The sequence below is a fragment of the Heteronotia binoei genome, chromosome 15 (assembly GCF_032191835.1).
Source record: "Heteronotia binoei isolate CCM8104 ecotype False Entrance Well chromosome 15, APGP_CSIRO_Hbin_v1, whole genome shotgun sequence".
In the NCBI taxonomy this organism is placed as follows: Eukaryota; Metazoa; Chordata; class Lepidosauria; order Squamata; family Gekkonidae; genus Heteronotia; species Heteronotia binoei.
In genome coordinates, this window is record NC_083237.1 from 49,202,461 (window position 1) to 49,217,358 (window position 14,898).

General features: G+C 42.5%; 1 protein-coding gene across 3 annotated transcripts in view; it reads left to right on the forward strand.

Moving 5' to 3' along the window:
- Positions 1-14,898, forward strand: part of LOC132582918 (beta-1,4 N-acetylgalactosaminyltransferase 2-like) — a 117,189-nt gene that overhangs the window by 46,815 nt on the left and 55,476 nt on the right. Inside the window, exons 8-11 of one of the 3 annotated variants that reach the window (XM_060254569.1) lie at positions 2,420-2,607; positions 4,692-4,832; positions 9,928-10,147; positions 10,644-10,946. The exons of 1 other annotated variant lie outside the window; for it this stretch is intronic. In XM_060254569.1, coding sequence (XP_060110552.1) covers positions 2,420-2,607; positions 4,692-4,832; positions 9,928-10,147; positions 10,644-10,855 — 761 coding nt within the window. In that variant the 3' untranslated portion in view covers positions 10,856-10,946. Of the gene's footprint in view, positions 1-2,419; positions 2,608-4,691; positions 4,833-9,927; positions 10,148-10,643; positions 10,947-14,898 lie in introns of those variants that run through there. One more of the 3 variants, XM_060254568.1, reaches the window with a different exon arrangement.

Here is a 14,898-nt window from a genome sequence, read left to right on the forward strand (position 1 = left end):
CTCTGAGGGCCATCTTTGCAACCCACGGGTTGCTGGAGACCATCGTCACCGACAACGGCACAGCATTCACGTCCGCAGTGTTCCAGGACTTCTTAGCCAGGAACCTCATCAGGCACATTCGCTCTGCCCCATTTCATCCAGCCACCAATGGCCAGGCAGAGCGGATGGTGCGCACGGCAAAGGAGGCCTTGAACCGTCTGGTCCCCTCAGACTGGCCAAAAGACGTGGCGTGTTTCCTAATGGCCTACCGGACCACACCCACCGCCTCAACAGGTCGCAGTCCAGCCGAACTCCTCATGGGCCGCCGCATCACCACCCTGCTGGACAAGCTGCACCCTGACCGAGCCCCAGACAGGCAACTGGCGCCGGAACACCTTAAAGCCCCCAGAGGGTTCTACCCAGGTGAGACAGTGTGGGCACGGAACTATGCCACCACTGGCCCCGCCTGGCTCCCTGGAAAGGTGGACCACGTCACCGGACCGGTCTCCTATGCAGTGACCTTGGAGGGTGGACATCTCCTGAGGCGACACATCGACCAACTCCGTGGTCGCCTGCCTGCCGGGGAGCCAAGGTCAGAGGCTCCAGATCCGGACAACGTAAGTCCCCATGAGCCTGACACAGAACAGGGTTCCGTGGAGCCCGCTTCGGCCCAGCAGGAGGAGACCCCCGACCGCGCAGCTGAACCCAGGTCTCCCGGGGCCGCCGTCCCAGATGTCTCCAGCTCTGCAGCCGCGGAACCACCAACCGAGTCGGAACGCCCAGTCCCCTCGGAGCTCCGACGCTCGACACGAGACCGCCGCCCTCCGGCATATCTCCAGGACTATGTCACCTGATAGCTGGAACTATGGGGGGAGGGGTGTTGTGTCCTAGGCTCAAATGGGAGAACTGTTACTTTTGGAGGGAACTGTTACTTTTGGAGGGAAGCTGAACAAGCCAAAGCTTGTACTCCACACCAGGGTTCCAGAGAAGGCCTAAGCGTGCCCAATCAGGGGAAGGATTGAAACATAAGTAGCCAATTAACATCTAGGCTCATACTGTACCCTGATAGGCCCTTAGGCCCCTGTAAATAGCCAATCCATGTACATAGTTAAGGACCAATCAGAAGGGGGCAAGAATTGTATAAAGGAGCGGGAGGTTTGAATAGAGCTCAATCTGTGTTTGTGTTCCTGAAGTAAAGCTTGCTGAAATCACTCTCCGACTCTGGTCTCTTACTGCGTCGGCGCCAGTACTTTACAGGATCAATTCTATCATCATAGTCGGTTCTCTGAAGAAGAGTATTCGCAATGAGATGTATACCTAGAATTCTTGTATGAACATCGGAGTGAATATTAAATACTGCATTGAATATATGCAGGGAGGGTATTTTTTAGCAGGAACACACAGGAACACAGTTCCAGCTGGCTTGGTGTCAGGGGCTTTGGTCCGGTATGCAAATGAGTTCCTGCTGGGCTTTTTCTACAAAAAAGTCCTGTGTGAAACAATGGTGATGTCAGGGGGTGTGGCCTAATATGCAAATAAGTTCCTGCTGGGCTTTTTCTACAGAAAATATATGGATTTGATAGTGAATATGGAATATTGGATTGAACGTGTTGTATGAAAATATACATATTGCATGAAACTTTTATATTGCCCCTATGCAAATTATTTTTGTGCCCTTGAGGTAGCATTCTGAATTGGCTTTGTATTGTTGTACTTCTATATGCCTGTTGTTTTGAAAGAATATTCTAGGCATAATGATTAACAAAAAATACACACATGTTATGGTGAGTTATAAACTTTATTGAGATGCTATTACAGCTAATTCTCTTTTGCAATCACATTCTATATGCTGTAATTCTTAAATATATTAGCTGCCCCATCTTGGCTATGTGAGCAAAGAACTGGCCCCATGTGCCGAGCAAAATGGTCTGGCAGGCCCCATTGTTCAGCACATGTCACCTAAGCCTGCTATAATCCAGGTGGCCCCAAGATGGTGCCTACAGGCACCCTGACACCCGCCAACATCTTTTCTGGCACCTGCCAAGTGTTTTTAGGAAATGGGTGTGGCTTTTGCCCAGTAATGCTTCTTGGAGACCTGATTGGCTGTGCAGGTTTTTAAAATGCTACCTTGGTAGCTGCCAGCAGAGCACAGAGATCCACACTGTGTTACTAAAGTCAAGCTGTGGCAGTCATTTTGTGGCTGGCTCTGCCTCATGTGGCAGCCATTTTGTTACTGTACCAACCATGCTGTGTCAGAATTACAAATGTGTCCACAGGCTCAAAGAGGTTGGGGATCCCTGCTCTAGACTGTGAGCAAATGAACACGTTCTAATCAGTAGTGCATTAGCTGTTAATACACAACTCTCACACAGTTATTACACAATTCTTGGTTTTGGATTGTATGCACTCATTTTTAGCCCTGCTTCTTTTTATGCCACAGGTAACAATATCCGGGATCTTGTGACCATTACCATCAAGACTTTCTTGCGGTACCACAAGCTGCGAGTCCTCCTTAAAAGCATAAGACAGTTTTACCCAGACATCAAGGTGATTGTGGCAGATGACAGTGAGCATCCAGAGAAGATTGAAGAGGCCAATGTCGAGCACTACATCATGCCCTTTGGAAAGGTAGCAGCATGTGGTGCCTCTCTTTTTGTTACCAGTCACCTGAAGTCCCAATCCTGGCTACTGTGGATGTTGGTAGTCCTGGGCTTTTGGATTTCTCTGCAGCAAAGGGATACTTGATGAGCTGCATTTCATGCTGAACTTGGAGTCCTTGGGCTGGATGCTCTCAAATGGTTCCACTTCTCACACACATACCTTCATATAGCATGTTCTTCTTCAATGCCACCACCCTCAGTTAATTCCAGCCTCTCACTTTTCCATCCAGGCTGGATGTTAAAACCAAAACAAACAAAAAAAAGCTGTGTATGAAAGAAAAATGCATCATTCAAGTGAAGTTGTTACAGTCTCTTTGTCTACATAGGACTTGCATTGGGTGGGTCTAGCTCTTCTCTGATTACTGCCTAGGACAGGGGTGTCAAACATGCAGCCAGGGGGCCAAATCAGGCCTCCAGAAGGCTCCTTTCATGCCTCTGAGCAACTGGCTCTTGTCTGCTTCCTCCTTCTTCTCTCTTGCTTCCTTCGGCATCTCAAATTGCTTTGCAAGGCTTGCTCAATCGCACAGGAGCTACAAAGCTAGGCTTCCCAACTCCCCCGCCCTGGCGGGGGACCTCCAAATTTGCAGCCTCCTCCCCCGCTCTCCAAAAATCCGGAAGCGGGGGGGGGGGGAGAGAACATGCGTGTAGGCATCATGTAGTTGTAGAGCTCCTGCAGGTTTAGAAACCTGCAAACCGATCCATTTGTAAAATGTGTGCCTTCAAGGCTGCGCAGGAAACAAGAAGGGCTTCATTGGAAAGGGTCAGTAACAGTTTCGATGGAGAACGGCCCCTCCCTTTCTTTTGCTTTTGTTTTCACAGCAAATAGAGTTCTGCAGGAAGAAGATCTAATAAGTATTTGTGTGTGTGAGAGAGGGAGGGGGCAGGGGATTCCCTGGTTGGAGGCCCTCCCCCCCCCCTTTAGAAAGCATGGGGGAAGGGAAATGTCTACTGGGCACTCTATTATTCCCTATGGAAAACGATTCCCATGGGGAATAATAGGGAATTGATCGGTGGGTATTGGGGGCTCTGGGGGGGGGCTATTTTTTGAGGTAGAGGCACCAAATTTTTAGTATAGCATCTAGTGCCTCTCCCCAAAATACCCCCGAAGTTTCAAAACGATTGGACCAGAGGGTCCAATTCTTTGAGCCCCAAAAGATGGTGCCCCTATTCTTAATTATTTCCTATGGAAGAAAGGCATTTAAAAAGGTGTGCTGTCCCTTTAAATGTGATGGCCAGAACTCCCTTGGAGTTCAATTATGCTTGTCACACCCTTGTTCCTGGCACCACCCCCAATGACTCCTGGCTCCACCCCCAAAGTCTCCTGGCTCCGCCCCCAAAGTCCCCAGATTTTTCTTCAATTGGACTTAGCAACCCTATACAGAGCATAACCTCAATTTTCGTTGTTTGACGCTCCTCCCCTTCCTGGTTCCCTGGAGAGGGAAGGAAAGATCCAGAGCTTCCTTTGCCCAGTTCCCTGGATCCCATGGGAGAAATATAAAGAAAGCACCTTTAAGAACAACAAATGCTAATGTTTTAAGAATGTTTTATTTTAAGGGTTTTTTTAAAAAATATCTTTAGTCTTATTTGTCTGTGTCCTTTAAAAAGTTTATATCTCTGCTACCTAACCTTAAATAGGTACACACAAATGACTCGGCCCAACACAGCCTAGCCTGGCCTGACAAGGTCTCATTTATGTCAGATCCGGCCTTCATAACAAATGAGTTTGACACCCCTGGCCTAAGATGTTTAGTTCCAGAGCAGTGCTGAGGGAAATTGCTTCCTTAAACTTCCAAGTGGACTGGCTAACTACTGAGGAAGGAGCTCAAGGCAGCCATTTTATGTGCTGTCACCACTGGAGACTCAACAAAGGTAGAAGGGAACACAGTGTGCAAAGTTTTAGCGGTTGCAAAATTGAATATTAAATTTGTTTTTATATTGTTGTGAGCTGCTGGAGCCAGGTCGGGGGAAGGAATGCATTGCTAAAGGCCAAGAAACATGTTTTTTGCACTATTTGTTTTCTTCCTTTGCCCTGTTTTTTTTTCATCTTACCAGGGTTGGTTTGGAGGGAGAAATCTTGCTGTCTCTCAGGTGACAACCAAATACTACCTCTGGGTGGATGATGACTACCTCTTCACCGAAAACACCAAGATCGAGAAACTGGTTGAAGTACTGGAGAACACCAACTTGGATATGGTATGGAAATCTGAGCAATATCCAGGACTAGGCATTTCCAACAGGCCTGGAGGGGGGAAAGTCCTGTCCTTTTTTTAATTAATTGACTTTGTTTAGTGATGATTTTCCACTAAAACTTTAATCCTGGTTCAACCCTGTCCCCAAAGTGACATTCTAAACTACACTCATGTTAACCCTTGTTTTTATCTCAGGTGTTCTTGCAAAGCAACCAGCAGCTAAGCCCCTCAGCCTCGTGGGAGCAGAGAGAGAGGTGGCTCAGAGCCCTGAGTCCTCTCCACCTCATGCAATCCTAGCCAGACAGAGCTAGTAGTCACAAAGCCCAAGTGAGAGAGTGGTCCTCAGCCAAGGAACCAATGAATCTAAGCCCCTCTGCTTGGAGTGAGCAGAAGGAGAGTTCCTCAGAGTTCTTAATAAGCACCAAACACCCCAACCTCACTGTTCACAGGAGGAATGATTTCCAGTTCCCTTCCCTCTCTGTCTCTGTCTCTAAATCAGGGGTCCCCAACCCCCGGGCTGTGGACCAGTACCGGTCCATGGCCTGTTAGCAACTGGGCCGTGAGCTGTATACTTATTTCATTATATTTTACAATGTAGTAATAATAATAAGACATTGGATTTATATCCTGCCTTCCACTGCGAATCGCAGAGCAGCTCACAATCTTCTTCCTCCACAACGGGCACCCTGTGAGGTAGGTGGGGCTGAGAGAGCTCTCCCAGAAGCTGCCCTTTCAAGGACAACTCCTATGAGAGCTATGGCTGACACAAGGCCGTTCCAGCAGCTACAAGTGGAGGAGTGGGGAATCAAACCTAGTTCTCCCAGATAAGAGTCCGCGCAATTAACCACCACACCAAAATAAAGTGCATAATTATATCATCTTGAAACCATCCCCCGCCCCCATGGAAAAATTGCCTTCCACAAAACCGGTCCTTGGTGCCAAAAAGGTTGGGGATCACTGCTCTAAATAACCCAAGCATGACTGCTGCTAACAGAAAACAATGGCTGTGTGTAACTTGGGGATATATATCATTCTGCTCCAATGCAACAGAATGGGAGATTGGGAGCCAGCACTGCCTGTTGAGCTTTTGATGTTTCTAGGTCTCCAGAAGTCCATCCTCCCTGTTGCTTTGATTATTGTGATTAGTGCCAGTGTGTCTGCCATAGGCGCTGCCAACATGCCCCACTGTGAGATGCCTGAAGCTCCAAGAAAGCACATGGAGGATCATGGGAGGTTCACTGAGGCGAGATTGCACAGACTTCAGCTTGTAAACAACAACCCTGGTGGTTTTAGTTGCAAATTTAGGTTCTTCGGCAGGTTCATGCCCATCCCTTATGATGACTATGTTGACTTTTGCGAGTGAATCTAGCAATACACTGCCATACCTCCAGGAGTGCTTTCAAATTAATTTTATTTATTTTTCTTTTCTTTACTTTCTCAATGAGACTCAAGGTGGATTGCAGTATATAACACAGAGAGCAGAGACCTCCAGAGAACACTGCAGTAGGACTAAGAGCATTGGACTGGCCAATAATGCACACAAGTTGCTTAAACATACCTTAAAGCAAAAAGTGGGTCACAATAGTTGAAGAAGACAATTCAGCAAAAGGAAGGTGCTACGTACCCCACTCCCACCCCACCCCAAAAATTGTGATGGTGTCATCTTTCATTCCAAGTATGGCCATTAGCCTTCACCTCAATGTGAAAGCAATCAATTGGCTAAACCTTCCAAATGGAAATCTAAGTGGATACATCTCTTCTGTGCCCCATAACAAGAAGGGTGCTTTTATGTAAGGGAATAGTCTACTGCCATATTCATTGCATGAATTATCTGGCCTTTACTGCATTGTCTTCTACTTTGTGAGCTGCTTTCCGCCTTGTTTATGATATAGTATGTTTTAGACAGGGTTGGGGTTTTTTTGCATTGTTTCTAATTTTGTTAATTTTCATCCTATTATGTTTATTGGAATTGTTATTCTTTCCATTTGTATTTATAAAAATACATATTTTGTAACCCGCCTCGAACCTGAAAGGCAAGGATAGGCTATAAAGAAAGTAAATAAAATAAAAACAAAATAATATAGGTGGGTGGGAACTAGGAGTGTGTGCTTGGTATATACCGAGCCTAATAAGTATCCAGATTGGTATTTCCCAATACCCTTATTGGAATTTTCTAGGTATTTATTCAGCCAAATCAGATTAGAGAATCTGATTCTTCAACTGAAATACCTTTCCTGAATAAAAGCTGATAATATTTGGGAGCAAAAGAAATTGATGAAATGGCTTTTAGCCATTTATATCTAATAGCGGACAGGCTCATCCACCTCACTGTTAGGTTTCCTTTCCTTTTATTTTATTAGATTCTTTGACCAACGGTCGTAAGCTCAAGATAAAATAAGACAGTAAATACAAAACAAATTACAAATAATTTAAAACCAAAATAGATGGCAAGGAAGAAAACCAATAAACATGATCACTGGACATAATTAAATAACCTGAAAGCACCGTTAGGTTTAAATGTCTATGTGACGGAACCGGCCCGATTCTGCCTTCAGACCCGGTCCCGTCAACTCCCTATTGAGTCGCCAACTCCTGGAGGGAGCTATTTCTCCTCCGGCCACTTGGGCTCGTTGCCACCACCTGCTCAGTCTAGGGGTTCAGATTGAGAGGAACAGGACTCCCAATCCCCCTCTCCAGCTATGAGGCCAGGCCTCAAGGTCCTCTGCCACCCTGTACTTGGGTATCACAGAGACCTCAGCACTTCTTTGGGGAACCCCTGGAGGATTGGCACCTTATCCAACTGCATGCCTTCCCCCTTCCCCGGGGCCCCTTTCATAAAGCAGTGTGGTCTAAGCAGTCGGGATCTATGTGGTACAGAGTTTGACTGCCAGCATTCAAAACAGCAAAAATATTTATTTAAAAGAGAAAAAGAAAAGAAAAGAAAAGCACAACGAAAACAGTTGCATGTAAAAGGTTAGCACAGCACAGCACCCGCACAGCAAACAGCATGACAAAGAAAAGGTGGTTATAAACGCATCCTACTGTCCCTGGTCTAAACTTGCCCTGCCTTGAGGATGACCTACTTGGTCTGACTGCCTGGGGGCCTCCTTTTCCTGAGTAGGCCTATCCCACAGTCAGGAGCCCCCATGCTCACAACCTCCTCCTTTGAGCGCCAGTTGAGGACTGCCTCTCATCCTGCCTAACTCACATACCAAGAACAAAAGAACTTCCTGCCGCTCTAGGAGGCTTTCCCCCTAGAGTTGTTGGTTTGGCTCTGGAAGGGAGGGGGGAATGAAAGGAGGGCTAGGCCCCAAAGCCTGCTTAGCAGTTTCATGTTCCCTCCCAACAAAGATGGCGTTTCTCCACAGTCTAAAAGCCAATTCATTGATCCTTTTGCCTCCCCCCTGCTTGGAAACGGGGGAATCGATGTCAGCCTAGCACCGGATGGGCTCACCTACCCCGCTGTCAGCTTTAAATGGTTAAAAGCCATTTCATTGATTGCTTTCACTCTCCCATGCTTGGAAGCAATGCTCCCTCTAAGCTATGGAGTCTTGTGAGCAAAAATACTTATTGAGAGCTTAAGTTCTCAATAAAACTTGGTTGGTCTTAAAGGTGCAACTTTAATGCCAGAAGACCAACCAAGTTTTATTGAGAACTTAAGCTTTTGTGTGCTCTCTAAGCACACTTCATCAAACTTGGCTCCTGCGTGGTTCAGCTGCTTCAGACCAACACGGCTGCCCTCTTGGATCTATCTGGCATTAAAGTTGTGAGCTACTGCATACATTAGTTTGCTCTGGCGTGATCCTTCCTGAGCTAAGACAAAAATGTGTGAGCCGGAGGCTAAAAAAACGGTGAGCTAGCTCACACCAGCTCAGCTTAGAGGGAACACTGCTTGGAAGCAGTGTGTGTGTGTGTGTGTGTGTGTGTATGAAAGGGATTGATGAATTGGCTTCCAGCCATGTCAGTCTAACAGCAGACAGGCTCACCTGCCTGCCTGTTAGGGAACTCAAAAGGCATTTAAAGTTTAAATGTCTTCTGAACTCTCTGAGTTGTGCCACTGTACCAGTGTGACTTGGTGAGTGAACTCAAGGCATTTGAATTTGAATTCTGAACTCTATTATACCCTATTGGGATGGTCTCCATAGGGTATAATGGAGCTGAATCAGGTTTCCTGAATATTTACCTAAATTCCAATACAATACTGATATTAGGACTCAGGGATACCAATATTTTTCAGGTCCAGCAGACCCAAATTGGAAAAATACTGAATTTTGTTTTTGTACACCCCTAGTGGGAACCCATCTGGCCCTCTTTCCAAATGACAGGCTCTGGTTTTTACACTCTCTTGAAAGTGCCTGTTTGACAAGAGACCTCTACATACCTGTCATGTGTTGTGCATAGGATTTGGGAATATGTTTTGAGCCAGACTACTATAGTAGTTAAGAGTATTGAAGAAGTATTGGAGACCCAGGTTCAATTCACCACTTTGCTTAAAAGCTCAAGATGTGACCTTTCAGCCTCACAGGGGTTTCTGGAAGTGCAAAATGGAAGAGGGGAGCAAGCCATCCTGAGCTGCTTGAAGGAAGAATTAGGTTAACTATCATAATATTTCAGGCTATATCTCTAAGTAAGTTTTTTCCATTGCCCTGTGTGATCCAAGAGCATGCCCTGAGACAGCCGTCACAATCCCCTGCAATTGTATCATGCTGGGGAAGATTGCAGTGGCACAGAACCCCACCGACCATCTCTGAGCTATTCATTAAAGAATATGGCCAAGTGTGTTCCCAGGGAAGCCACTGGGTTGGATGGAGCAGGTCTCTTTTGCTTAATCTCACCCAACTCTCCTTTTTATTACAGCATCTGTTCCCCACGGTTTTTATCCATGCAGATCCCATTATACTCAGGGCAGACTTTTTGAGTGGTCAGACATGACTTCTTTCTTGTTGCACCAGCAGATAAAGCTGGTTGGATCCAACCCATCGATTATTCCCAGTATCCTCAAAAGACTGAACATGCTAATTCCAACTGAGACAGAATTTCTATAATCAGGTTGCATAACAAGGTTGGATAAGACTAACCCAGCCCAATCTTCCTTATAGGTTGGAGGCCGTGTGGCTGGGAATGACTTCAAGTTTAAAATTTTCTATGAGGACGGGGAAGATGGCAGCTGTCTACATATCAGAAGTGGATCCTATTATCCCTTGGAAGGCTTTCCCAACTGTGTGGTCACTGGTGGAGTGATCAACTTCTTCCTTGCTCGTACAGAGGAGAGTAGGCGTGTTGCTTTTGACCCTAAGCTTCAGAGGGTGGCTCACGTAGGTAAATGTCCTTTCAACACCTGGTTACAGCAGATTTCTGTGGTCTGCAGGGCTTGAAAATCCTGAACATTGCAACTTTTGAAAGCGGAAAGTTGCTTGCTGGCCCTTATGGTTGCAGAGGTAAGGATGAAGTTGTCTAAATGAGCAGTTCTTGGATTTCTCAAGGTTTCCTTTTCCCAGAAAAGAAAATTAACTTTCTAAGCAAGTCTCTTCAAATACTAGATGGAAAGTTCAGGTTGCAATGATGATTTTTGTTGGTCACATCTCAGGAGTGAAGGCTGAACCCCCTTATTTTCCGTAAAAGAGTCCATTTTGTGTGAGGACCTTAGTTTGAGAATGATATTCTCCAGGAAATAAATGCACTGTTTTGTCCCAGGTATTGCTGTCCACCAGTTTCACAAACATTACATGCCATCTCTGTCATTTTGTGTCTCCATTAATTGGTTCCACAGATTGCTGACCTATTTTTCTCTTCTCCTTCCAAATCTCCTTTCCAGAATTTTTTATGGATGCCCTGGGAAACCTACTGATCGGTTCCTGCGGTGATGTTGGTATAGGCCACCAGAGTCATAACTCTGCCACTGATTCTCAGCTGGCTGCTGTTGAGAAGAATTATACCAAATTCCGAACCAATACTCAGGAACAGGTCCGATTGAAGTTGTCTTTACACTATTTTAAGAACAGGTTGAAATGCTACACGAGGACATGATAACGGCTGTTTGGCTCAGTCGCTCCTGTGTCTCCAGAGGTGATGTTTCTGGAAGGAATTAAACTGATGAACTGGGTTCACCAGCACTGAGCATCTTGGCCTACAGATTGTCCCTTCTGGCTGGGACCAGAATCAGCAAAAGAGTTTCTAGGCTCACTGGATGGAGACTAAAGATTCCATTTGATGTCTCAGTCTGTGCCACTTCCTTCTCGTAGGTCGCACTGAGAGAATGGTTACCATGAAATGAATGTCTGAAGTGCTATAGATTTGCATTGCTGTTGCCCCTTTAAAATACCAGATTCAACACAGTAATAAATATACCTATCCCAGGGGTCAAGATGGTAGCCACCATGAATCTTAGGGTTGCCAACTTCCAGGTGGGGCCTGGCGATCTCCCATTTTTACAATTTTTTTAATCTGCAATATATTGTTATACTATTTACAAGGAAAACAAAGAATAATGCCAGTTGACAACAATACATCACACTTTTTTCCCCTCCTCTCTCACCCTTTTCTTGACTCCCGCCGGTGTTTACTTAAAATTATAAAAAAAAAAAAACCAAGGTAATTTTATCCAATCAAGAATCTCCATTTTAAATTTTTATAACTACAAAAAAGAAATAAAAACAACAAAATAAGAAAGTTAAAGTCTGTAAATCCATCTTCACTTTTTCTTTACACCTTAAGCTCAGGAAAATTATTCCTTTAAAAATTTTAGTCCATTTCAACTATTGTCAAAAATCACTAAGTGTCCCTTTACCTTCCAATGTTTTTCAACATATTTTTGAAATTTCTCCCACTCTTTTCTAAACTTCTCTAAATCATAGTATTTTAAGATTCTTTTAAGTTTGTCCATTTCACTCCAAGACATAACTTTTAAAATCCAATCCCATTTCTCTGGTATTTTATCTTGCTTCCATAACTGCGCATATAATGTCCTTGCAGCTGAAAGCAGATACCACAACAACGTTCTTTCTTGTTTCGGAAAACTTTCCATTTGTAATCCCAACAAAAAAAAAGTCCGGAGACCTCTTAATGTCATAGCCAAAAATTTTAGACATTTCTTTCTGAATCATTTGTCAAAATTGCTTTGCCTTTTCACAAGTCCACCACATATGGTAGAAAGATCCTTCATGTTTTTTGCATTTCCAACACCTATCAGACACCTGATTGTTCATTTTTGCCAGTTTCTTAGGTGTCATATACCATCTATATAACATTTTGAAACAATTTTCTTTAATATTATAACATGTCGATATCTTCATAGAGTTCTTCCATAAATACTCCCATGATTCCATTTGTATTTCTTTATTAAAGTTTAATGCCCATTTTATCATTTGAGATTTGACTACTTCGTCTTCTGTAGACCATTTCAATAATAGTTTATAAACTCTTGAAATCAATTTTTCATTATCCCCCAACAGCATTCTTTCCAATTCTGTTTTCTCTTGTCTTATACCTTCGTTTTTAACATCCTGTTCCACCAAACTCTTAATTTGTTGCAATTGAAACCAATTATATTTATACTGTAATTCTTCAGCTGATTTTAGCTCCACCTTTCCTCCCTGTATCTTTAATAGTTGATTGTACGTTAGCCACATCCCTGCATCAGTTTCTGAGGATAATTTTATTACTTCTGTTGGCACAATCCATAGCGGCTTTCTCTCATCCCCATACTTTTTATATTTTAACCAGGTACTTAGCAGATTTCGTCTTATATAATGATATGAGAAAAAACCATGCATCTTATTTTTCCCATAAAACATATATGCATGCCAACGAAAAATATTTCCATGACCTTCTAAAACCAGCAGTTTAATATTTAATAACATCATCCATTCTTTTATCCATACCAAACATATTGCATCATGGTACAATTTTAGATCCGGCAATTGGAAACCTCCCGTTTCTTTTGCATTAGTTAAAATTTTCATTTTGATTCTTGGTTTCTTGCCTGCCCATACAAATTCTGAAACTTTTCTTTGCCGTTTACTAAATTGTTTATTGTCCTTCACAATTGGAATTGTTTGAAATAGGAACATAATTCTTGGTAGAACATTCATTTTAATTGCAGCAATTCTGCCCAGCATAGACAGGTTCAATTTGTTCCATTTTATCAAATCTTCATCAATTTTTTTCCAAAGCTTTTCATAATTATTTTTATACAGATCTGTATTTTTCATGGTAATGTCCACACCTAAATATTTTACTTTTGAAGTAACTTCACACTCTGTGCACTTCGTAGTTCTTCCTGTTGACTCTTTGTCATATTTTTACACAAAATTTTCAATTTTTCTTTATTTATATAGAAGCCTGCTAATTCTCCGTACTCTTGTATTTTTCGAAGCAGCAATGGTGTCACAGATAAGGGATTATTTCATTAATAAACATTACATCAGCAGCAAATGCTCCATATTTATAAGAAAAACCTTTCAATTTCAGCCCCTCTATTTCTTTATCTTCTTGGATTTGCATAAGCAAAATCTCTAGCGTCATTACAAATATCAGTGGAGATAGAGAGCAGCCTTGCCTTGTTCCTTTAGTAACTATAATTTTCTCCATCAAATCAGCATTTATACAGAGTCTTGCTTGTTGCTCAGTGTATATCGCCTTGACCATTCTTATAAACATTTCTCTAAGTCCCAATTTCTCCATCACTGCAAACATAAAGTCCCAATTTGCATTATCAAAGGCCTTCTCTGCATCTGCAAAAAATAATGCCACTTCTTTTTCGGGATGCTTCTCATATTATTCAACAATGTCTATAACAGTTCTGATATTATCTCTAATTTGTCTCCTGGGACGAAATCCTGCTTGTTCTTCTTTAATAAAATTGTTCAAATGATGTTTGAGTCTTTCTGCTAATATCCTAGCGTATATTTTGTAATCATTGTTAAGTAGTGAAATTGGTCTATAGTTTTTTACATTTGTGGTGTCTCTATCTTCTTTCGGTATCAACGAAATTACTGCTTCCTTCCATGTATCTGGTATTTTCCCATCAATCCTTATACTATTTATCAGCTTCTGAAGTTTTGGTACTAACGTCTCTGCGAGGATTTTATAAAATTTAAAACCATCTGGGCCCGGTGCCTTTCCTATTTTCATTGATTTTATTGCAGCTTTAACATCAATTTTTTCAATTGGATCATTTAAGACCTTTTCCATATTTTCTGTTAAGGAATTTATTTGAATTTTCTGTAAATATGCATCTATTTTTCTCTTCTCCACCTTTTGACCTTGAAATAAGTTAGCATAATATTTGTAAAATTCCCTTTTAATTCCTGCTTGGTCAACAATTTCTTTACCTGCTAATACAATTTTATTGACAAATTTATTTCCCCCTTTTTTTTTTCAATTACCAAGCCAGGTATTTTCCGAGTTTGTTTGCTCCTTCAAAAGATTTCTGTTGCAATCTCTTAAGATTCCATTCTACCTCTTTGTTTAACAAATGTCTCAGTTGATTCTGCAATATTGTAATTTCCCTTATTATTTTCATTTTGCCCGGTCTTTTTTAAAGTTCCCTTTCTTTTTTCCCAATTTCTTTTTGAATATCCAGCATTTGTTTCTCTTTAACTCTCTTATCTTTGTTATTCATTGTAATTAAAATACCTTTCATCACTGCTTTGTACACATCCCACACAGTTTGAAATTGAATATCCTCTTTTTAATTTATTTGAAAGAAAGCTTTGGTTTCTTTTTCTAGAGACATCACTGTCTCTGTATTTTGTAGCAAATCTTCATTTATTCTCTATCTCCTAGTCTTTTTTACAGTTCTTGCTGACCACATCAATGGATTGTGGTCAGCTCCAATTTTAGGAAGAATCTCTATTTTTTCTGTCATAAGTCCAAATTCTTTTGTAGCTTATAGCATATCAATTCTTAAGAAAGAGTTATGCCTAGCTGAAAAAAATGTATAATCACATACATTAGGGTTAAGTTTTCTCCATACACCTTCCAGGCTCTCTTGTTTCACTAAATCAAAAAATGACTTTGGTAATTTCACCTTTATTTCTTTTTCCTGATCTGCCCAAAGCATTTGTAAT